The sequence below is a fragment of the Hemicordylus capensis genome, chromosome 2, assembly GCF_027244095.1.
Source record: "Hemicordylus capensis ecotype Gifberg chromosome 2, rHemCap1.1.pri, whole genome shotgun sequence".
NCBI lineage: Eukaryota > Metazoa > Chordata > Lepidosauria > Squamata > Cordylidae > Hemicordylus > Hemicordylus capensis.
In genome coordinates this window covers 348,447,521-348,470,185 of record NC_069658.1, presented here as the reverse complement: position 1 = coordinate 348,470,185, position 22,665 = coordinate 348,447,521, and the positions used below count along the sequence as shown (strand labels likewise).

The window sequence follows — 22,665 nt, the reverse complement described above, 5'->3', positions numbered from 1 at the left end:
AGATAGATAGATAGATAGATAGAGGAATGAAATGACTTTAAATAAAGTACAATCTAGATAGCATTCCTAAGAGATAGGGTTTGTGCATGTGAATTGGGGCTTTTGGTCTGTTTCTCTTAACAAGAGCTCTGGATGTAATATTTCCAAACCAGTCTGGAAAGTCCCCTGAGTTTTAGTAGTGCTTGGAGTTCCTTTTGGGGTAGGATATTTCAGAAATCACACTGCCTGTGATTAACTACCTCCAAATCTCTCCTTACTATTCAGTATACATTATTATGTATAATTAACATAGGAAGATGAACAAATGTCTAAAGTGTAGATGTAGATGTGTTGCTGTGGTGTGGGGTATGAAAGGATAACAGTGAACAATGCAACAATCAGCCTTTGGGAACATGCATTTTGTATTTTACTGTTTGTACCTGAGTACAAAGCTTTATGTGAAAAGCTGTCCTGCGATGCACATTTTAAAAGTGCACAATTGAGCTAAAGCTGTGTCATTTTTAAGATGTAAAATCCAGCTGCACTTCCAGCTAATTTTAACAGATGCATGTGGACAATATTTAAACTTGCTCTGCCTTTTGTAAGAACATCAGTGTCTACTGATCCCATGTGTAATTCATCAAATCAGCTAGTAGGGCATTATTACAAGAGCATTTGGGTGTTAGTGTTTGTTTCAGCTTTTGACTTTGCTGATCTCTGTCCTTGGCAGATTGTGACAGTGAACTGTGCTAGGTTATTGAAGGCTGACCATCATGCCACCAATGGAGTAGTCCATCTAATTGACAAAGTCATTTCCACGACAACTAACAGTATCCAGCAAATAGTTGAGATTGAAGAAAGTCTTGAAACCCTTAAGGTGAGTCAATCTCAGATGGTTCCCAGGTATCCCTTAATGCCAATTTATGGTGGGGGGGGGGCGGTCACTTGCTTGGAAATCTGTCTAATGTGAATCTTCACTGAAGGCCATATCCATTTCCATTTCTTTAAAGACTGCTGTGGCAGCGGCTGGTCTTAACAACCTATTAGAAAGTGAAGGCCAATTTACCTTGCTAGCTCCAACCAATGAAGCCTTTGAGAAAATCCCACAAGAAACTCTAAACAGGATCCTAGGAGACCCAGAATCTCTAAAAGGTAAACCATCACGTGGCACGTCTGCAGTCTGTGAATATCACGAGTCAGTAAGAAAGGCGGTGTTAGCACTGAGTCATTAGCCAGAAGGAAGAGAGAGTTCCCAGATGCATGGAAAATGAGATGAGTAATATGGCAAGCTGGTCAGCACTTTTCATAGGGAACTAGATGCAAGCTAGTTAGCACTTCAGATGCTGTACTGGGTCAGCAGTACTAGCCCAGCTCCAGCAACTTGTGCAATAGCAAGTCATGTCTATCAAGTGGCTAGCCTTATGTTTTGAAAACACAAGGCTGCCCACTCCAGTCCAAAGTACAAACCTAGAGACTGGTTGTTTGAGGCAGTATATAAATATAATTTAAAAAATAATAATGAAAAAGGCACCATTATGCTGGATCTCTGTGCCTTTACACAGGATAGACATGTCCTGAACATAATTTTTGGTGAGGAGAAAATATTCATGGAAATAAGAAGGAAAATGTTGTACAGTTCTAAAGACCATTAGATTACCTGGCTACCTTATGGTACCGCAAGGGTGCAGAGGGTTACAGAGCTATACTAACCATTTTTCTCCTCTTCAGCCTTTTGTATATGTGCATATGTCTCATGAAGGATGTGAGCATCTTCTGCTATGCTAATGTGACTCTGTATCAAAACAGTGAGCTGTAAATAAGATATTTTAGTCTTATAGTTTAGTGAGGAGAAAATCAGATTAAGCATGATGCTTAGCTTTTGGATTCATTTTCAGTCTACACCCTGTGACGCTCTAGAAGTAATTTTCAAGCTGCTTGTTTCAAATCTCTGCTTACTGTATTGTGTTCCCATGTAGATCTCTTGAGCAACCATATCTTGAAAACAGCCATGTGTGCCGAAGCTATTATTGCTGGCTTATCAATGGAAACACTGGAGGGTAACATGCTGGAAGTGGGCTGTAATGGTGACATGCTGACTATCAATGGAAGGCCCATCATAGCTAATAGGGATGTCATAGCAACCAATGGTGTGATACACTATATCAATGAACTGCTCATCCCAGACTCCGGTAATATATTATTATTAATTATAATAGTACCTATTATTTATTTTACTTTCTCCCTATATCCACTTACCAATGTAAACAATACTGTTGAATCACCATTGGTTTTTCTTCTTTGTATCTATGGAGAATGAACTGTGAGCATCTATCCTAGTAAACTGAGTTGAGTGGCACCATTCGCTTTTCTGTTTGTTGTCCCAGGTTATCTAAACCATCCTCCATGCCTTCAGAAAAGGCAGGAAGTTATATTTGTCCAAAGCTTTCTGGCTCAATTGCAAGACCTCTGTTTAACCCAGACTGATTTAGAGGCAATCTGAATGTCAGATGATGATGATGACGATGACTACTTTACAACCAAAAAGCTTTTTAAAAATTGATTTACATAGCAAAAGGAATGATAAGATGGTTCTCTGTTCCAAATGGGCTCAAAAGAGATAACTGTTGCAAAAGAGATAACAATCTATCATCACCATCATCATCATCATCATGAAACAGTATTGTTTACATTGGTAAGTAGATATAGGAGGAAAGTAAAATAAATAACAAAAAATAAATAACAAAGGAGATACTTACAACTGGAGAGGTGCTATGCTGGCTTGAATACTTGCGCTTCCCCTCCTGAGTACAAGAGAGCCTCTCCTTGAAGAGTAGGGATGTGCACAAAATGGATTTTTCATTTCAAACTTGAAACAAAATGCAAAATTCTCAAAATATTTCATTGAAACAGAGGCAAAGCCCACTGTTTTGATGAAACAAATTCGAAATGTTTTGAATGTTTTGAGCGCCATTTTGGAGGGCTGTTTTTCCAAGGAGAACTGGTCTACTGATTGGGGTCAGCGGGTAGACCAGGCATCCATCCTGGACTTAGCACAGCAGCCCACCTCAGAGGACTGGTTTACTCACTGTGTGAGGACTGGTTTGCTGGGTAGACAAGTCCTCCAAGGTGGGCTGCTGTGCTAAGTCCAGGGTGGAGGCCTGGTCTACCAAGCAGTGAGTAGACTAGTCTTCCAAGGCAGACCAGTGTGCTATGTCTGGAGCAGAGGCCTGATCTACCTGCCAGTCTCAATTGGTAGGCCAGCTCTCCCTGGAAAAAACAGGCCCCCCCCCGCAAATGGTGCTCAAACACTCATAACATTATGACTTGAAATGGGGTCATTTTGTTTTAAGTTTGAAACAGGCCTTTTATTTTAAGGATGTTTTGTTTCAAGCTTAAAATGTCCTATTCCGAGCTCAAAATGTTTTGAGCTCAAAATGTTTTGCACATCCCTATTGAAGAGATGCCTTCACCCAGTTGAGGGCCAGTTTTTGTAAACCCTTGCAAATATGCAACTAGAACTTGCAGGGAGAAAAGCATCTGGAGAGAGAGTATGTTATGATGGGGAAATGATGGGATGAAAAGGAACACAGGAGCATAGGAAGCTGCCTTATACAAAGTCAGACCATTGGTCCGTCTAGCTCAGTATTGTTCACTCTGACTGGCAGTGGCTTTGCAAGGTTTCAAGCAGGAGTCCTTCCCAGTCCTACCTGGAGATGCCAGTGTGTGAACCTGGGACCTTCTGGATGCAAAGCAGATACTCTACCACAAGCTACAGCCCCATCCCCAAAAGCTCACCCCAAACCCGCAATTCCTTGCTAAGGAGACCAATGGCTTCTATTAGGCCACTGCAGCTGCAAGAAGGTGCAGACACACCTTCTTGAATTTGCTTTTCTTGGGCTTCATTATACACATTCATTATGCATAACGTGTCCTTTGTCCCTTAACCATCTGGTTCCTGACCGTCTACATCAGACATGTGCCTTAGTATAGCCTGGTATTAGGCAGAGGGGCTATTCTCATGATCTGCAAAAATCGGGCTAGGAGGGCCTAGCCCAATTTTTGCAGATCATAAGAACCACCCTGTGAGCGGTGAGCTGCGAGCCCAGTGGTTCTAGGGCGGGTAACCTGCTCAAGAACCCCTGCCCTAAAACCAGGTTTGCGGAGCTAGTGCTCTGCAAACCTGGTTTTCTAGATTGTGAGTAGCCGCAGTGCAGCTTTGCACCATGCCTACTCATGAGGAGACCCCCAGAGGGGAGGCGAAAAGCCACCTCCCTGCTCCTGGGGTCTCGCCAGCATGCCCTGTGTGCTCGCGCAGGGCATGCTGGAGCTTGCGGGGGCTGATCGGCCTCCACTCCCCCCAGCCCCTGCCGGCTCCCTCACGGAGCCGGAAATCATGTGGGCAGCCAATCTGGCCACCCAGGGCTCCCGGCAGGATCATCCCGGCAGGACCGATCGTGAGACCCAGCTCAGTGTTTAACAAAGTTTGAGAGCATGGGCAAAAAACACACCATATCTTAGTGAAACATTATGGGAATATTATTAGTGAATTATGTGCATTGAAAGTGCTACAGAAAATGACAGTTGCTGGATTCAGGACTCACAGACAGCAGCTGGCCTAATTCCATCTGATAATTGCTATCCCTGGATCGAGACCACTTTCTTTAAGTTGTATGATCTTCTCACTTTTAGAATGAGATTATACACGATTGCTGAAGAAAAATATTGTTAGCATTCAGTTCAAAAGATTTGGACTAGAAATGCATTTTTCCTTCTTTTTAAAAAAACAACAAAAATGAGGAAACTCAGAGAAAGTCATTTAAATGGAGATGTAACACAAATTCTAGAAATTTCAGATTTGTTTTAAAAACTCATAAAATGTGTAGTACATTGAAAATACATTTTTAAATTAAATCTGTCAGTTCAAAACCAGCGATGGTGATCCATATTATAACCCTGAGAATAATGCTGTCATGTTTTATCTTTTCTTTTCTTTTTACTTGAAGCTAAAAATTTGTTTGAGTTGGGTCAGGAATCCGATGTTTCAAGAGCTATGGACCTTTTCAGACAAGCTGGTCTCAATTCACATCTCACTGGAAGTGAGCGGCTGACGCTCCTTGCTCCTATAAACTCTTTCTTTGAAGGTAAGCTTTGGATATCCTACAGATCTGCAATCTATAAACAATTAGGGGCCCAATCCATTCTCCTGTGGGCAATGGTGCATGCATGACTAATTGCCACTTGGGAGCGGGAAGAAGGTGATTACCCTTCCCATCTGTGGAACTAAGCCTATGCAGGAATTGGAAATGGATTGTGTCCTAAAGCTTTGACTTTGGGGTAAATCTTAATTGGTGGGGATGCTAATGAGAGTAATGCTTGTTTATTGTTTAGAATTTATTTTGTTTCTGGTGCATGACTGTAATAGGTAAATAAAATGAAAATACAAAAGATGGCCTTTCATTTTGACAATTAATAGAAGTTTTTGTCCATTAAATTACATCTTGCATTTGCGTCAGTGTCCTCAAAAAGGCATTGATACTAAGGTTTTACTAATGTGCATATTTATATTTCATTTAAACAATCAGTTAAAAGGCAGATTACTGAAGAATGTTTAACTGATTAGTTGACAACCTCCCTTAGAATGTATTTATGTTCTTTATGTTCTTAGTAAGTTTACAAGTATCAGACCACACACTATTTTGTCACCTTTGAATCCTGTCCTGAATCCCCTGCTCTCTGAGCAAAGAGGCACCTTTTAAAAGTGGTGATTCTCTTTATTGAGCAGGAAGAGAGCAACTGGCCCTGTCCAGCCTCAGAACAGCATCCCTCCAGTGGCTATCGCTGGTGTCCGTCTTATATTTCTTTTTAGACTGTGAGCCCTTTGGAGACAGGGTTCAATCTTTATTTATTTTTATTTCTCTATGTAAACTGCTTTGGAAACTTTTGTTGAAAAGCGGTATATAAGTATCCGTTGTCGTTGCCTTTCATCTCAGAACCTCAGAGGTTCAGGTACCCATGCTATTTTTCATCCAAGAACTGCCCAGGACTAGACCCACTTTGCCTTGGAGTGGAATTATGTCAGCACTTGCCAGAACATAATGCAAAGTGGGTTCTAGTCAACAAAAGCTTATGCTGCAATAGAAGTTTTAGTCTTTAAGGTGCCCGGGGATTCTTTGTTGTTTTTGCTACATGGCTACCTCTCTGGATGCTGTCCAGTGGTACTAATGTTGCGGCTGAGTGTTGGCAGGACTGGGGTCCTGGGCTTCCATCTGCCCGCCCCTGGGCTACATAAGAGACTGCCAGTGGCTGGGACTGTAGCTGCCTGCTGCCTATTCCCCATGCCCAGCAGAGGAGGAAGACCATCCACCAGCAAGAGGCACAGGGTGAGATCCTGTGCTGGGTGTGGCTCCTTTTCTGTTTGTCATCTGCTGCTGCCTGCCTGCCTGCCTGCCTGCCTGTGGGACTTCTGCTTGCCAGCTCTGTTGTGGCAGAGTGTTGGCAGGACTGGGGTCCTGGGCTTCCATCTGCCCGCTCCTGGGCTATATAGGAGACTGCCAGTGGCGGTGGGACCGCCACTGAAGGGGCGGCACCAAAGGGGGTTGCCCTGTTGGGGAGCCACTTTGGGGACCGGTGAGGGTAACCCCCCTCCAGTTTATCATAGGGTTGGGGGGTGGTTGAGATAAGACTTGGGTAAGATTTGTTTTGAATGTTTTGGAGTCTGTCTGGTGATGGGGAGATGGGAGGGCGTGTCCACTGGTCTCGGTGCAGCTATTCCAGTGGTGGTGGGGAATAGAAGTAGTTATGTTGGCAGGTCAGCAGGCCATTGCAGGGGAGGGGAAATCAGAAACTTAATAGCTGTTTCCCCTTCAGGTTGCCCTGCCAGCTCTTTGACCTTGGGAAGCAGTGCCAACAACCCACAGAACCTTGCCTTGCTCCTTTGTAACGCCAGGTCAGTCCAAAACAAATCTGAAATAATCCATGATTTGATCAGGGATGAAGGGACTGACCTGGTGTGTATCACAGAGACTTGGTTGGGGAAGGCTTGGGGCCCAGTTTGGGCCCAGCTTCTCCCTCCAGGGTACTTTGTAGAGGAGCAGGTAAGGGAGTGTGGGTGGGGAGGTGGAATAGCTGTGGTCTTTATCTCCCTTACCAGGATCCCTATCAGAGTGTCTGATCATATTGAATGTGTGTACGTACGTTTGGGGGCCAGGGATAGATTGGGACTTCTGTTGGTGTACCGATCACCCCGCTGCCCAACAGAGTCCCTAACTGAGCTCACGGACTTGGTCTCGGGTTTGACGTTGGAGTTCCCCAGGCTTATGGTGCTGGGGGACTTCAATATTCACTTTGGGACCGGGTTGTCTGGTGCAACTCAGGAGTTCATAGCGGCCATGACAACTATGGGCCTATCCCAAGTGGTCTCTGTACCGACACATGTTGCTGGTCATACTCTTGATCTGATCTTTCATTCTGATCAGGGTGGTGTTCCGTGGGTGGGGACTCCTGTGATTTCCCCATTGTCATGGATGGACCACCATCCGGTTAAGGTCAGACTCACAGCTGCGTCCCACCTCTGCAGGAGTGAGGGACCTATTAGAATGGGCCATCCAAAAAGGTTATTGGATCCAATAGGATTCCAAGAAGCCTTGGAAAGATTTAATGTTGGCCCTACTGGTGATCCGGTTGATGCCCTGGTGGAGAATTGGAATAATAATAAATAATCAGCTCACCAGGGCAATAGACTTGGATAGAATTGGAATTGGCAATAGAATTGGAATAATAATAAATAATGAGTTCACCAGAGCAATAGACTTGATCGCTCCTAAGCATCCTCTCCGACCCGCTTCAAAAATGGCTGCTTGGTATATGGAAAATCTGCGGGAGCTGAAGCGGCAAGGTAGACGACTGGAGCGCAAGTGGAGGAAGACTCGACTCGAATCCGACAGATTGCGACACAGAGCACATTTAAAGATCTATGCTCTGGCTATACGTGCAGCAAAGAAGTGTTTCTTTTCTGTCTGTATTGCTTCCGCAGGCTCTCGTCCAGTGGAGCTATTCAGGGTTGTGAGGGGGCTAGTAGGGCCCCCTGCTCCCCTGAATCCGAATTTGGCACCATCAGTTGCCTGCTGTGACGCTTTTAATGAGTTTTTTGTGGACAAAGTCTCTCGTATTCGGGTCGGTCTAGATTTAGACTCCAGAGTTATCGCAGTGTCAGATGCAGAGGTATCCAGCAACTCCTCTTGTGTGGTTACGCTGGATCAATTTCAGTTTGTGATTCCTGAGGATGTGGACAAGCTGCTCGGAACGGTGCATCCTACCACCTGTCTGCTTGATCCTTGCCCAACGTGGCTTATACTATCTGGCAAGGGGGTTGTTGTGGAGAGCCTGGTGGCAATTATAAATACGTCTCTGAGAGAGGGCAGGGTGCCCCCTTGTTTAAAAGAGGCAATTATTAGTCCTATTCTTAGGAAGCCTGCCTTGGACCCCTTGGAGTTTAGTAGCTACAGGCCTGTCTCCAACCTCCCATGGTTGGGCAACGTGATTGAGAGGGTGGTGGCCTTCTAGCTCCAGGCAGTCTTGGAGAAAACTGACTATCTAGACACATTTCAAACTGGTTTTTGGACGGGCTATGGGGTGGAGACTGACTTGGTTGGCCTGATGGATGATCTCCAGTTGGGACTTGACAGAGGAAATGTGACTCTGTTGGTCCTTTTGGATCTCTCGGAGGTGTTTGATACTGTCAACCATAATATCCTTCTGGAACGTCTGAGAGTGTTGGGGGCGGGAGGCACTGCTTTGCAGTGGTTCTGCTCCTATCTTTCTGGCGGATCCAGAAAGATAGGTGTCGCTTGGATACTGTTGCTCTTCAAAATCTGAGGTTTTATATGGGGTCCCTCAGGGATCCATGCTGTCTCCAATGCTTTTTAATATCTACATGAAACCGTTGGGAGAGATCATCCAAAGATTTGGTGCTGGGTGTTATCAGTATACTGATGACACCCAAATCTATTTCTCCATGTCAACACCATCAGGATAAGGCATATCCTCCCTGAATGCCTGCTTGGAAGCAGTAATGGGCTGGATGTGGGATAACAAACTGAGACTGAATCCAGACAAGACGGAGGTACTTATTGTGCGGGGTCGTCACTTGGGAAGCAATATTGATCTATCTGTTCCAGATGGGGTCACACTTCCTCAGAAGGAACAGGTATGCAGTTTGGGAGTGCTTCTGGATCCACACCTTTCCCTGGTTCCCCAGGCTGAGGCAGTGGCCAGAAGCGCTTTCTATCAGCTTCGGTTGATGCGCCAGCTGCGTCTGTTTCTTGAGGTTCATGATCTCAAAACAGTAGTACACTTTTTGGTAACCTCCAGACTTGATTACTGCAATGCGCTCTATGTGGGGCTGCCTTTGTACGTAGTCCGGAAACTGCAATTAGTGCAAAATGCGGCAGCCAGGTTGGTCTCCAGGTCATCTCGAAGAGACCATATCACTCCTATATTACAGGAGTTGCACTGGCTGCCAATAAGTTTCCGGGCAAAATACAAAGTGCTGGTTATAACCTATAAAGCCCTAAACAGCTTAGGCCCACAGTACTTAAGAGAGCGTCTTCTTCTGCATGATCCCCATCGTCCACTGCATACATCAGGGGAGGCTCGTCTGTGGCTACCTTCATGTCGTTTGGTGGCCACCCAGGGATGGGCCTTCTTGTTGCCGCCCCGAGACTTTGGAATGCACTTCCCGTGGGAATAAGAGTCTCCCCATCTCTAGCAGCCTTTTAAAAGTGTCTAAAGACTTATCTTTTTACCCAGGCCTTTTAGCTTTTTAACTTTGTAACTTTTTAAATTTTGGATTATTTATTGATTTGTTTTAAGCTGTTTTTAATATTTAATTGATTTTAATGTTTTGTTTTTATTTGTTGTGAACCACCCAGAGACCTTGGGTTAGGGCAGTAGGGATCTTGGGTTAGGGCAGTATTAAAATGCACCAAATATATAGGAGGAGGAGGGGGCATGGGTTTGTTGGGGGTGGGGCGCTGTGATAATCATGCTGTTGATCCAGTGTTGTCCAGATGAGTTTTTAAGCTAATTAAAGTGTACATAACTACTGAACTTTGGCTTGGCTAGGCAAAGATAGTATGAACAAGCATACTCTCTTTAAAAATTCAGTCTCTTCTATAATTTTTATTTCTGGGAAACATCAGTGTGGCAGTATGATTGCATCAGGATGAATCATAATATTCCATCAGCAAGAACTCTGTACTATATATAGTCTTTCCCACATGCACACAGACATAGACTTTATTTCTGTAAATGAAAAGAAAAGCAGTCAGTACTATATTTTCCCCATATTTTTAAAGCTAGTAACCTCCAAAAATTCTAAGCAATAGTGCAATTTAATTATGTTGTTGTAAACTGATGCATCTGGTTTTATTTTGTGCTGTAGGTCAGTCTCCTTCAGCAGATAGGAACTTACTTCGGAATCACATTGTTAAAGAACAGCTTTCTTCTAAATACCTTTACCATGGACAAAAGCTAGAAACTCTGGGTGGCAAGGAACTGAGAGTATTTGTATACCGAAATGTATGTTTCCATTTAATTATCTCTTGCAGTCTGACATCCTACCCTTAAAATTCAATCAATCAATCAATCAGTTTATTTGTTTCACCATAACAAAGATATTTGACTCACACATTAAGTAGTTAAAACAATGACATAAAAGAATTCGCAGGACACTCAAAACTGGAAAATGAGGGGCTTCCAATATATGGTCACACAGCCATTTAATCGGGGGCTGGGGAGGGCTAGCAGGAAGTCAAGATAGTTTCTACCTTCCCTTACATGATCACTGCTCCTGTCCTGCTTGCTGCACTCACACATGATCTCCTCTGTGGCGAGAGGTGTGGTGAGAGGAAGGGCACCCAGCCACCAGGAATCCCACAATGCACTGAGTGAGCAGCATGATGCATTGTGGAAATTCCACAGCCGGGTCACTCCTTCACCTGGCCTCTATGGCAGCAATAGCTGCCAGCAGCCTGAATGGGGCTGCCAGCACCGGTGCTCTCACACAACTGGGCAGTGGGGTAGGAGGGCACATGTCCACCCTCTTATCTCACTTTTAGCCTGGGTAAAAAAACCAGGCTACCTGGCAGAGGAGCACCAGGATCAGGACCAATTTGGCGGTTCTCATGATCAGGTCTACCTGGATTGGGCTGCGCTAGCCTTGGTTGTGTGAATGACCTCATATTCTTCTTAAACAGCAAATGTAATCCTACAGAAGTTCTACAGAAATCACAGAATTTAATACCGTAACATGTCAGTGTAACACATTTGTATCCCAGCCTTCCTCTTTAGCGTTCAAAGCAATCTACATGGGGTGATCCAATCTGAATCCTTGCAACACTCCGGTGATGTAGGTTAGGTCAAAGATCATCCAGTGGGCTTCAGGACAGCTTTGAATGGGATCTTGCTATTCCAAGTCCCACAATCTCTCAGTAACACCACACTGGATGGTTCATTTCTGATTCGAAGTAGATGAACAAGCTGGGGTCTTCAAACACACATTTGGAACACAGGTTCTGCAGTAGTCTAACACTGACCTAAATTCTGTAAATGTTAGGTCTTTTAAATCAATTGATCAACATGTAATGGGCAGTTTATTGGCCTTATGTGACTGACAGATTTACTGTTTGAGTCCAAACTCAAGGACTTTTAGACAGCACAGAATGGGCCTGCAGTCACGCTCTGCCTTCAGTAGGGGAAATTAATTTCTAACCGTTGTAACATGTTTATTTAAAATGCAATCTCTCTTGTAGAATCTCTGTATTGAAAATGCCTGCATTGCTGCCCATGACAAGAGAGGACGATTTGGCACCTTGTTCACTATAGATAAGATGTTGACCCCCCCTGTAGGAACTGTTATGGATGTGCTCAAAGCAGATGACCGTTTCAGGTGATTTCTTAAAAATGTCTCACTGTTAGTGCCAGCACATGGAACAAAAAGCACAGTTTTGTCTTAGGGCCAGTTGGCGTGATACAGTCTCTGCCCATGCTATTAGGAAGGGGGGACACCGAGAGTATACCCATCATGACATCCTCTGCGGACATTCCAACGACCTCCTGGCACATCCCTTTATTGTGTGTGTGTGTGGTGGGGGGTGTTGTTCATCTGAATAGCCCCTCTACACATGTTCCAGATACTTGTTTAAGCCAGCATTTGTTGTGTATAGAGGGGCCATTTGGATGAACAGCCTGCCCATGTGACAAAAGGACATGCCCAGGAGTGCTCTTCCTAATCATGTAGGCAGGGACTATATTATTCAAACTGGTCCACAGTCAGTACATTTTAGAGGCTGATTATTTCTACACTTTGAAAATATGTCTATTTCTACATATTTTAATGTCATTATTTAACGGCTTTAAATATGTAATTAAAGTGACTGGCCCAAAGTCAGCCAGCAAGTATCATGGTTGAATAGGGATTTGAACTTGGAACTCCCCAATCCTAGTCCAGCACTCTAACCACTACACCATGCTGGCTCATTGTTCTTTCTAAATGCACAACTCAATATATATCATCTCAGTGATCCTTACCCTGTAAAGCATTCAGGGCATAGCAAGGTTGGAGGTGGCCCTGGGAGAAGATTTGGGAGTTCTGAGGATGCCCCCATCCTGAAAGCTGGGCAGTTGCAGCAGGAAGAACCTACCCATTGTTAGGGCAGAGCTTCTGTCCCCCTTCATTGCTGATTCAACCCCAATTCCATACCAGCTGCTCTCCAGTTGAGCTGATACAACCTGATGGCTTCACTGCCTTGATGCCAGCAAGGACAGATCTGTCTTAAAGGGACCACCTAGTCTTATTGGGATTGGAGTAGCTCTGCCTCACTGAACCACCAAGGTTGCTGGAGAGCAGCCAGAGAGCATGATTGGGGAGCAGCTAGTGTGAGTTGAAGAACCTCCATGCTAGTGGGGGCAGGAGAGATAGCAGCAGGCATTCCTTAGAAACCTATGGTCCCTGGACATTCACCTCACATTCACCTCTCCCAATCTCAAGGGTAGTTATGCTACTGCCAGTATTATTATTCCCACATTATGGGGAAAAGGCTGAGGATAAGAGAGAGAATCCTGTTTAATATAGACACCAGAGACTGCTTTCCCTGAGTTCTAGAAGTTATCTGGCATGCATTATCAAGAGCTACTGTCACGGGGCAAAGGAAAATCAAAGTTCTGCTGGGCAAACACAGCCAGTTGTGCAGCTGTTTCCACCAGGGCTCTATACTATTTAAATTGCTGAGGGCAGTTCTGATTGTATCTCTGATTCATTCCTAATTCATAAAGTAATTGGCAATAGCCTTTTAAATGAATTCTAGACTTTGGTATGAAAACCCGTCTCAAAGGCAATAATCACCTAACAATTATTGGATTACCAAATCAGCATATTTTTATTTTAGCATGAGTAAAGAAGAATAACTCATTAAAAGAATATTTATTTCTAATATTTACTGAAATCAGTGAAATACAAAGTACTGCTATAATTTAATTAGACCTTAACTATCCAAAATCACCTTACTATGTAATGTTCTTTATAATCTTAGCTTGACCAACAAAGAATGAAGGCAAGTAAGACAATATTCATCTTATTTATTTATTATTTCTCTGTGTAAACTGCCCTGAGCTATTTTTGGAAGGGCGGTATAGAAATCTAATAAATAATAAAACCAGCTCTCAGTATATAACATGGTCACACGCCAGAAGATAAAAAATAAACATTGCAACCTGTCAGCAGGCCATAAAATGCCACAATACAACATATGATGTACCTTTGCTGAATTAAGGTATGTATGGGCTGTAGCTATAGCTCAGTAGAAGAGCATCTGCTTTGTACGCAGAAGATCCCCAGTTCATATCCCTGGCATCTCCAGGTAGGGCTGATAAAGACCCATTTCTGAATTCCTGGAAAGCCACTACCAGTCAGTGTATATGATACTGTATTAGATAGACCATTGGTTGACACAGTATAAGGCAGATTCTGTTTCAAGATACTAATAGCCTACCTAGTCCAGCATCTTGTTTCCAATAGGAACCATTTAGCTGCCTCTGAGGAGTCTTGACTTTGAACTCATTGCCCTTATCCAACAGTTCTTCAGCATGGTCTCTGAGTTTTTTTTACACAAATGGGCTATGCTCCTGCGCAGAGACCTCGTCAGAACCTAACAAGCTCAATTCTCCTGCTTCGGGTGAGAACCCCACCCCCAACTGCTACATGCGTCTGCGCCACTCCTCATCCCTTCAGTCTTTTTTTGTCCGTGCTTCAGTGAACATCGTGGAGTCTGCAGCTCAGCAACGAGTAGGATCGAGATATCCCCTTGTTGTTTTTTCTCCCTGCTGCTTAGTTTTTCTTTAATTAATTCATGTAGTAGCGTTTCTTCTTTGGCGTTTTGTTTTTTGTGGGTTTTCCAATTCCTTGGGGCTCCAATCCTGGCTGGAATGGAGCATGGTAGCCTGCCGGCCTTTGATGTTTATGCCGGGCACGACGAACTTTAAAAAATGTATCTGCTGCAGATCTAAGATCCCTTCCCCTGATACTCATACCGAGTGTCTCTTGTGCTTGAGGGAATCCCACATTGTCGAGACCTGTCTTCACTGCAAGAAGTTCACAAGCAGGCTCACAAAAATAGGGCTTCTCACCTGTGTGCAGCCCTGTGGGATCTGGCTCTCTGTTCCTCGGAAGCCCTATCATTGAAGCGGTCTGTAAAAATGACTTAAACGGTACAATTGGAGCACATGGTATCTGCTCCTATAGAGGCCTAAAACTTGACCCCAGTACTGGTCTCGGCATCCTCTACCGCTCGGCCTTCGACAGCTTCAAGTGAGCCAGTGCACTCGGAGGACATTCCTCAGCATCAGGTGCCTATGGTCCTGAAGTCCTCCCTGAACACCTTGGGGTCAGTACTGAAAATAAAGAGGAAGAAGCTGCATCGTCATTTGCCAGCGGGTCAACACCTCCCTCCTATACCCAAGAAGAAAACGGAGGAAGTTCCTACATTGGAAGCCCCTGTGGCCAGAAGGACTAAAATGGCTTTGGATCATCCAGCACAGAAGTCGTTGGTGTTGACAAGACCTAGCTCGCTCATGGTGGCCGAGTCTGTGGACTTAGCCCACAATCTGGCTAGATCGAGTAGAGAACGTTCAGTGGCGACAGAGGAACCGGGGTGTGCTTCATCGGAGGAGGAAGCTTATTCTCCAACCAAGCCAGCAGAAGATGCATTGTGGCTGCCTAGACACCGGTCACCCCCTCGAAGGCACCAAGAGGCTATCCCTCTTAGAGACCGTAGTACCCGTTGGGACTCGGAAGAAAGCTCCTTGACTTACAGACAGGATTGGTCCTGGGACCGTTGTGATCAATCATATCAAGATCGATATTGGGCACCCGAATATCACTCACCCTTAGTGGAAACTGAGCCTTCTTATGGTCCATGGTGCCAGGACTCTGGACCGTGCAATTGATACCAAGTGGACTATCGGTCGGACTATTTGGTCCCATGCTCGACCCTGCTATGTTTCCCATTACTCGGAAGGTCCAATGTATGGAGAACCCATATCATTGAGAAGTTGGCGTGAACTCCCCTCACACTCAGGAGGCCACGTTCCCACTCACTGCAATGCTCCCCAAGAGACCAGAATGAGCGTCGCGAACTGCCCCCTTCAGTTCCAGTGATGCATCAGGCTACCACGCCTGTCCAAAGATTGCCGGCAGAACATTCCGCTTCAATACCAGACAACCCAGATAGCAAACCAGGCTCCCCTTCGGGTTCGACGCCTGTGACACAGGACCCTCTGGCTTGCCCAGAGCTCGAATATGAAAGCGATGCTCACTCCCAGGACTCTGAAGACATTTCCCTGGGATTGTCCCTGCTTGACATACAGTGTGACTCGAAGCCTGTCTCCCCTTTGGAAGACCTCAAACTGTACTCCGCTTATATGGCCCAAATGGCATCGGCCTTGAGCATGAGCCTTGGTAACCAGAAAAAGGGAGAACTGGACCCTTTGTTCAGCCTTATCAACTCAGAGGCCAAGGTACCGGCCACTCTGTCGCTGAATTTGGCTTTGCTGAAGGTCATGTGAACTCACTGGAAAAAGCCAACAACGATTTCTCAGCCTAACAGGCGTTTAGATAACTTCTACAGTGTGCAGCTGCAGGATGATACGGCCTTTTTGAAAAATCATCCCACCCAGAATTCAATTGTCATGGAGGCTTCCTTGCAGAGGGCCAGAGGTCACAGCCAGTCTGCTCTGAGTGACAAGGAAGGCAGAAAATTTCATTCCTTCGGGAGGAGGCTGTATTTGGCCTCAGCCCTTCACTTGAGGGTGGCTAATTATCAGGCTTATAACACCAGATATAACCACTTTGGGGGGGGGGAGGTGGGTCCCTTCCTGGATCTCCTCCCACAGGACAACAAGGATCCTGCAAAAGTGTTTTCCGCGAGGCCATTCAGGTGGCAAAACAGGAACTTTATTCGGCCCGACATTCGGTGGAATGTGCGGCCAAGGTGATGGCCACATCTGTGGAGCTCAGACGACACGCTTGGCTGCGCTCATCTGGACTTAACTATGAGGCCCGTGCTAGGGTCGAGGATTTGCCCTTTGAGGGCTCTAGTCTCTTTTCGGAACAGACTGATGACACGCTCCAGAAAGTTCAGAAGTTGAGGAGCACAGCATGTTCTATGCCATATGCTTCACTGACTACCAAACCACAGAAAACTGCCAGGTGGTCGCCTTACCAGACACAGAGGGCCCCTTCCCAGCAACAGTCGCCTTTGGAATGGTCCTTTCGTGGCAACAAATTCCAACCAAGATACAAGTCAGGTGGCCAGCCCAGTAAGCCAGGGTTTCAGAAACAGCGCCCGAATATATCCCAGAAGAAGCAATGACTTGGGGCTTTCCTAGCCGGTGGACCACAGACTATGCATTTCATAAAGCGCCTGCTGGGTCACATGGCAGCAAGTACATAGTGCTACCTCAAGTGTGTCTTTGAATGCACGTCTTTCAGAGATGGTTTTTAGACATGTTCAGTCTCCTTTGCGATCCAGGCCATCTGGAGCACATACACCCTTGATGGGTACGGGCGACAGCAGAGTGGTGGATGGAGTTTCGGCACTTGAGTGTCAGTATTCCCTTTCAGGCTCTTCGAGCCCGATGGGTGGTCACAACAGACACATTGGAGCTTGGTTGGAGGGCACACCTGGAAGGGCTTTGTCTGAGTGGACACTAGTACCCCAAAGAGAGGAACATAGGAAACTGCCATATACTGAGTCAGACTATTGGTCTATCTAGCTCAGTATTGTCTTCACAGACTGGCAGCGGCTTCTCCAAGGTTGGCTTCTCCAAGGTTGGCTTATCCAAGGATGGTGATCTCCCACTAGTGAGCTTTACACCAAGGTGTTCTCAGGGACCTGCCAGACCTGCTGTCACAGGAGAAGGAACAGCTGCTTCTCCCAGAAGTTCAGTCCCTCCATCTGACGGCATGGAAGGTCCTACCGACTCCCCCCCCCCCTTTTTTTTTTGGCAGATTATATATTGCCTCTGTTCTTCTCTCCTCCTTAGGTGTTTGCTTGTTATGTGTCCATTTGTGTGAAAGACAGAGACCACTTTGAAGAACTACAGCCTGTAATGTTTGGTTCTTCTAGTGGTCATCTGTACTTTTACACACCCTCTCATCCAACCCACGGGGTTCACTGAAGCTGGACTCCATGACTGAGCAGATGAGTGGCGCAGCCGCATATAGCAGCTGGTGGCGAGGTTCCAAAGCAGGAGAATTGAGCTTGTTAGATTCCGATGAGGTCTCTGTGCAGAGGCATAGCCCATATGTGTAGAAGTACAGATGACCACTAGAAGAACCAACGTTACAGGTGAGTAACCTGTGGTTTCTTGCAGGTACATGAGCTGTAGTGCAAAGAATTGCCTGAACAGAGTTAGCTTCTCCAGTGTGAATAAGTCAAAAAGCCCACTTGCTCAAAAGCTCCATTTAAACATTGGAATACACATGAAGCTGTAGTTTGCGGGGGGTGGGGGTTGTATTTTATGAATTAAAGTTGTGAATTGATCTCAGAATGCATTTTAAAATAATTACTAATTACAATTATCCCCTCACCAAAAATACACTTTCTTATACAGGTAGGTCTGAGCTTCAACTAGTAACATTTACAAGGTTGTGTATGTGTGTGTTTCTTAACAGTACCCTAGTGGCTGCCATCCAGTCTGCAGGCCTAACAGAAACGTTGAATAGGCCAAAGTCCTTCACAGTATTTGCACCAACAAATGAAGCTTTCCGAGCCGTGCCACAAGGAGAGTTGAACAACCTCATGGGTAAATGGCCATAGATTCTTGGGGCTGATATATGATGTTGATATTCCTTGTGCTTAATTCATTGGGTAGACAGGCTTCTAATATTTTATTCAATTATAGTCTCATCATTTTTATTTATGTATTTATTTATTTGATGGAGAGATAAAGAGCGGAAGAGAGAAGCCACAACCTGAATAAGATAATTTAGGTTAGGGAGATTTAATTTACACGCCCAATGCAATAATCCAGAATTACAGGAGGGGAGAAGGAAATCACAGATCGTAATAAGAACAGCTCTGTTGGATCAGGCCCAAGGCCCATCTAGTCCTGCATCCTGTTTCACACAGTGGCCCACCAAATGCTGCCGGGAAGCCCACAGGCAAGAACTAAGCTCATGCCCTCTCCCCTGCTGTTGCTCCCCTGCTGTGACTGGTATTTAGAGGCATCTTGCCTCTTAGGCTAGAGGTAGCCTATAGCCCTCAGACTAGTAGTCATTCATAGACTAGTCCTCCATAAACTTATCTAAGCCCTTTTTAAGCCATCCAGGCTTATTTTGTGACAGAAAATTTCATAAGTTAATTATGTGTTTTGTGAAAATGTACTTCATAGTCATTGTGGACAGCTTGTTGAAAGTGTCGACTTAGTGCACAGCAGCTGGGGAAAGGCTAATTCCATGCTAGGGATCATTAGAAAGGGGACTGAAAATAAAAAATGCTAATATTATAATGCCCTTATACAAATCTATGGTGTGGCCACGTTTGGAGTACTGTGTTCACTGTATCTTAAGTTCACCGTATCTGTGTTCATCGTATCTGGTCACTGTATCTTAAGAAGGATATTGTAGAATTGGAAAAGGTGCAGGAGAGGGCAAATAAGATGGTGAGGGGCCTGGAGTACCTTCTTTATGAAGCAAGGCTGCAGCATTGGGGCTCTTTAGTTTGAGAAGTGACTACAGGGAGACATGATCAAGTTCTATAAAATTAAGCATGGAGTAGAGAGAATGGACAGAGAGAATTTTTTTTCTCCCTCCCTCACAACACTAAAACCAGGGGTCATCCCATGAAACTGAAGGTTGGGAAATTTAGGACTGACAGAAGGAAGTACTTTTTCCCAGAGTGCATAATTAATCTATGGAATTCTCTAGCACAGGATGTGGTGATGACCACTAGCTTGGGTGGCTTTAAAAGGGGCTTAGACAAATTCATGGAGATCAATGGCTTCTAGGTTGGTGTCTGTAGGCTAGCGTCAGATGCAATATGCCTCTAAAAACCAGTTGCAGAGGAGCAACAGCAAGAGAGAGGGCATGCCCTCACATCTTGCCTGTGGGCTTCTCAGAGGCATCTGGTGAGCCACTGTGTGAAACAGGATGCTGGACTACAAAGGCCTTGGGCCTGATCCAGCAGGGCTGTTCTTATGTTCTTAAGGGCTATGTGTGTGTTCAGCTCTCTTTCGAATAAATATTGAAAAATCCTCTGTCCTGAACTTGAAAGATAATTGTGGTTTGGAAAGAACATGAGCTATGCTAGGGCAATTTATTTTTGTTGTTAAGACCTAACTTGTCTGTGACATCATAATGCAGCATCTGCTTATGGGAAATAGTTATCCTTTTTAAGTTTGTAGAGCAGCAGTCTGAACATTTGTTTTATTGTTTCATGCACAAATATTTCATAACTGATTTCTAGCTACTGTAAGCAGCTGTGAAACTGAAAAATCCCAGATGTGAGCAGTTGAAATGTTCTTGGTCTTTGTAAGCAAAATATTTAGCTTATTGTTCTGAAAGCAGAGGACCACAGTTGGGAAGGTATGGCAAAGAAGAAGAGTATGTGCAAGAGAAAAAAGGAAGAAAAGAAAGCAGTGAGCTTTCTTGTTTATTTAGTTTTACTTTTTGAGTCAACTGAGTGTTTCATGTGCCAGGTTGAAATTTATGATGCATAAAATCAGACAGGATACAAAATCATAATAGAAAGACGACTAGATCCCGGTAGACTCTCAAGCCAGTATTTGATTAATTTCCTATGCTTCTCGGTTGATCTACAAAGTCAGGTTATGTTTTAAGGAATCCATGAGTAATATTAGACTGGCTCCCTGATCCTATGCATCTTATGTGGTAGCAGTTACCACTGATTTCATGGGACTTACTTCCATGAACTAACTGTCTCTAGTTAACCATAAGTACAAGCAGAACCTCTCCCCAGCCAAATATGGAAGGCAAAGTTCTGCAAATACACGCTAGCCCGTGGTCAGTAATGAGACATTCTTGGCTGAACCAAGAATCCAATAGTTGCAATTGGATTGTGTCCAATGGGGCTATGACTGATATGTTTGCTCCAAACTATCTAGCAGTCAAGACTAAGTGATGCCACTATATATGGTTAGCAAAGTAACACAGATGGTACAATGCATGAGACTTCATATTACTAGGATGTTTCAGTTTGCAGCTGAGTATGAGTTAGCAATCCAGAGTTAAAGCAAGATAACTTTAGTGTAAGGTGTTTGAATACACGGATTTATCAATGTTGTAATGCAGAACCTCGTTATAAAGGTCCTTTGGGATTATGACACAAAAGTGCAGTTGAGACCTTATTTAAAATGCTCCTCTAATTTTACTTCCAAATTTGCAGATCAAGAAAGTAGTGGGGAGAAGGTGATTTATGCAATTTACTGATGAATATCATAGCCCACTGGTAACCACCATCCCCCCACCACCCAAAAGGCCCCTGGGAATGAACAATGCATTCCCAAATGTATGTGCTAGCTGTTGTTACGTAGTGATGTCAGTGCCAGTGTACACGGGCATTTTCTTCTATTTATGGAAGAAACACGTACAGATGTAGAAGCAGTAGCAGCATCAGCCATGTCATGGCAGCATAGCATTATACAGACAAATACTGGAAGGCCATGAAATGTCAAACAAACATTTTAACTGTGAACAGAGCACTCTGGGCATTTGTAGACTGCTAATGGGATATAGAGTCCAATCATTTTGGTTCATTCTGCATTATTCGTCTAAAATTTCTGAATAGTTGTATCAAGCATTTTTGCACTTGAAGAACTAAATCAAATAATATTTGATGTAATTTAAATTAGCTTTCAATGCTGTACTCAGCACTTCAGTTGTGTAGTGCTAAACGGTTGATTAGCTGGAAGGCATGCTTCTTGGCATATGGAAGAATCTGTTTAGTGGCACTGTAATCCCATCTGTGGAACAGCTGCGTATTTTAAGTGGGAGACAAGATGCCTTTGTATGTTTCTTCTAATCTGCTTAATTCCCTATACAAGAATCTCAGTGTGGTGGTTTCTTTTGTTCTTATCTATCATGAAATATGCAAAAACTATAACACTCATACTGTCAAATATTCCTCCTCCCACTGCTCAGCTAATGCTAAAGAACTTGCCAACATTCTGAAGTACCACATTGGGGATGAAATATTGGTTAGTGGAGCAGTTGGTGCTGTTGTAAGAATGAAAACTCTGCTGGGAGATAAAGTTGAAATCAGCTCTGTAAGTTCCTGCCTCCTCTTGAGTTTTGTTTTGTTTTTCTTTCGAAGTCAGTCTCTTCATTAGTGCTTTTAAGAATAGCTTCCAGATTTACGCCTCCTCCACTTAAAAAGGGAACACAAAGGCCTAGTAGATTCACTGTAGCCATCTGGAACTGAAGAAGGCTTTCAGGAAGAATCTGTTTTCTGTCTCAGAGGGCTGATATAAGGAATTACTGGCTGTTTATCCACAAATATATTTAATTTATGAAAACATGGACAATTACTTCATTCAACAATAAATTTGTTGAATGTCTTAATTTTCTTGAATCTTTCCTAGTGCTCTTGCTCTTATTAGCATGCATTTGATTAATAAATCATACAGCACATTAGAGAATGAACATAACAATTCCTAATTGTTCCTAAACAATGTTCAATTCCTAAACAAAGTTCAGGCAAAAAGTTGAACCTCTACACATCAGGATTCTTTGGAGATGGAAGGAGAAAATGGGGGCCTCAAACTTGCATACTCTTCCCATACTTCTCATCCCATGGTAGCTCTCCTCACCATGGTAGAAAATGGGGTTTAAATTCTCACAAGGGCGCTTTCCAGATTACACACTGTTCAGAAGTAAAATGCTTCGGCTTGGCAGGATTGTTTTGAAAACATAAATAGCTTGTGCAACCCAATTACAACGGGAAAATACAGCTATTTTTTTGCAACGCACATGCAACGTTGTAGGGCTAAAACACAAGGATAAAATTTGAAAGAAGACATCGGAAATGTGAACAACACCTTGCTGACAGTGCAGGGACTGCGATGTCAAAACACAGACAATGTGGAATCACATTTAAGAACATGTAGTGACAC

General features: G+C 44.2%; 1 protein-coding gene across 3 annotated transcripts in view; it reads left to right on the top strand.

The window, feature by feature from the left end:
* Positions 1-22,665, top strand: part of TGFBI (transforming growth factor beta induced) — a 112,648-nt gene that overhangs the window by 77,470 nt on the left and 12,513 nt on the right. For all 3 annotated transcript variants that reach the window (XM_053296755.1, XM_053296754.1, XM_053296756.1), the window contains exons 6-13: positions 710-856; positions 990-1,131; positions 1,956-2,168; positions 4,983-5,120; positions 10,421-10,557; positions 11,790-11,926; positions 18,209-18,339; positions 21,695-21,819. In XM_053296755.1, the coding sequence (XP_053152730.1) occupies positions 710-856; positions 990-1,131; positions 1,956-2,168; positions 4,983-5,120; positions 10,421-10,557; positions 11,790-11,926; positions 18,209-18,339; positions 21,695-21,819 (1,170 nt within the window). The remainder of the gene's footprint in view (positions 1-709; positions 857-989; positions 1,132-1,955; positions 2,169-4,982; positions 5,121-10,420; positions 10,558-11,789; positions 11,927-18,208; positions 18,340-21,694; positions 21,820-22,665) is intronic.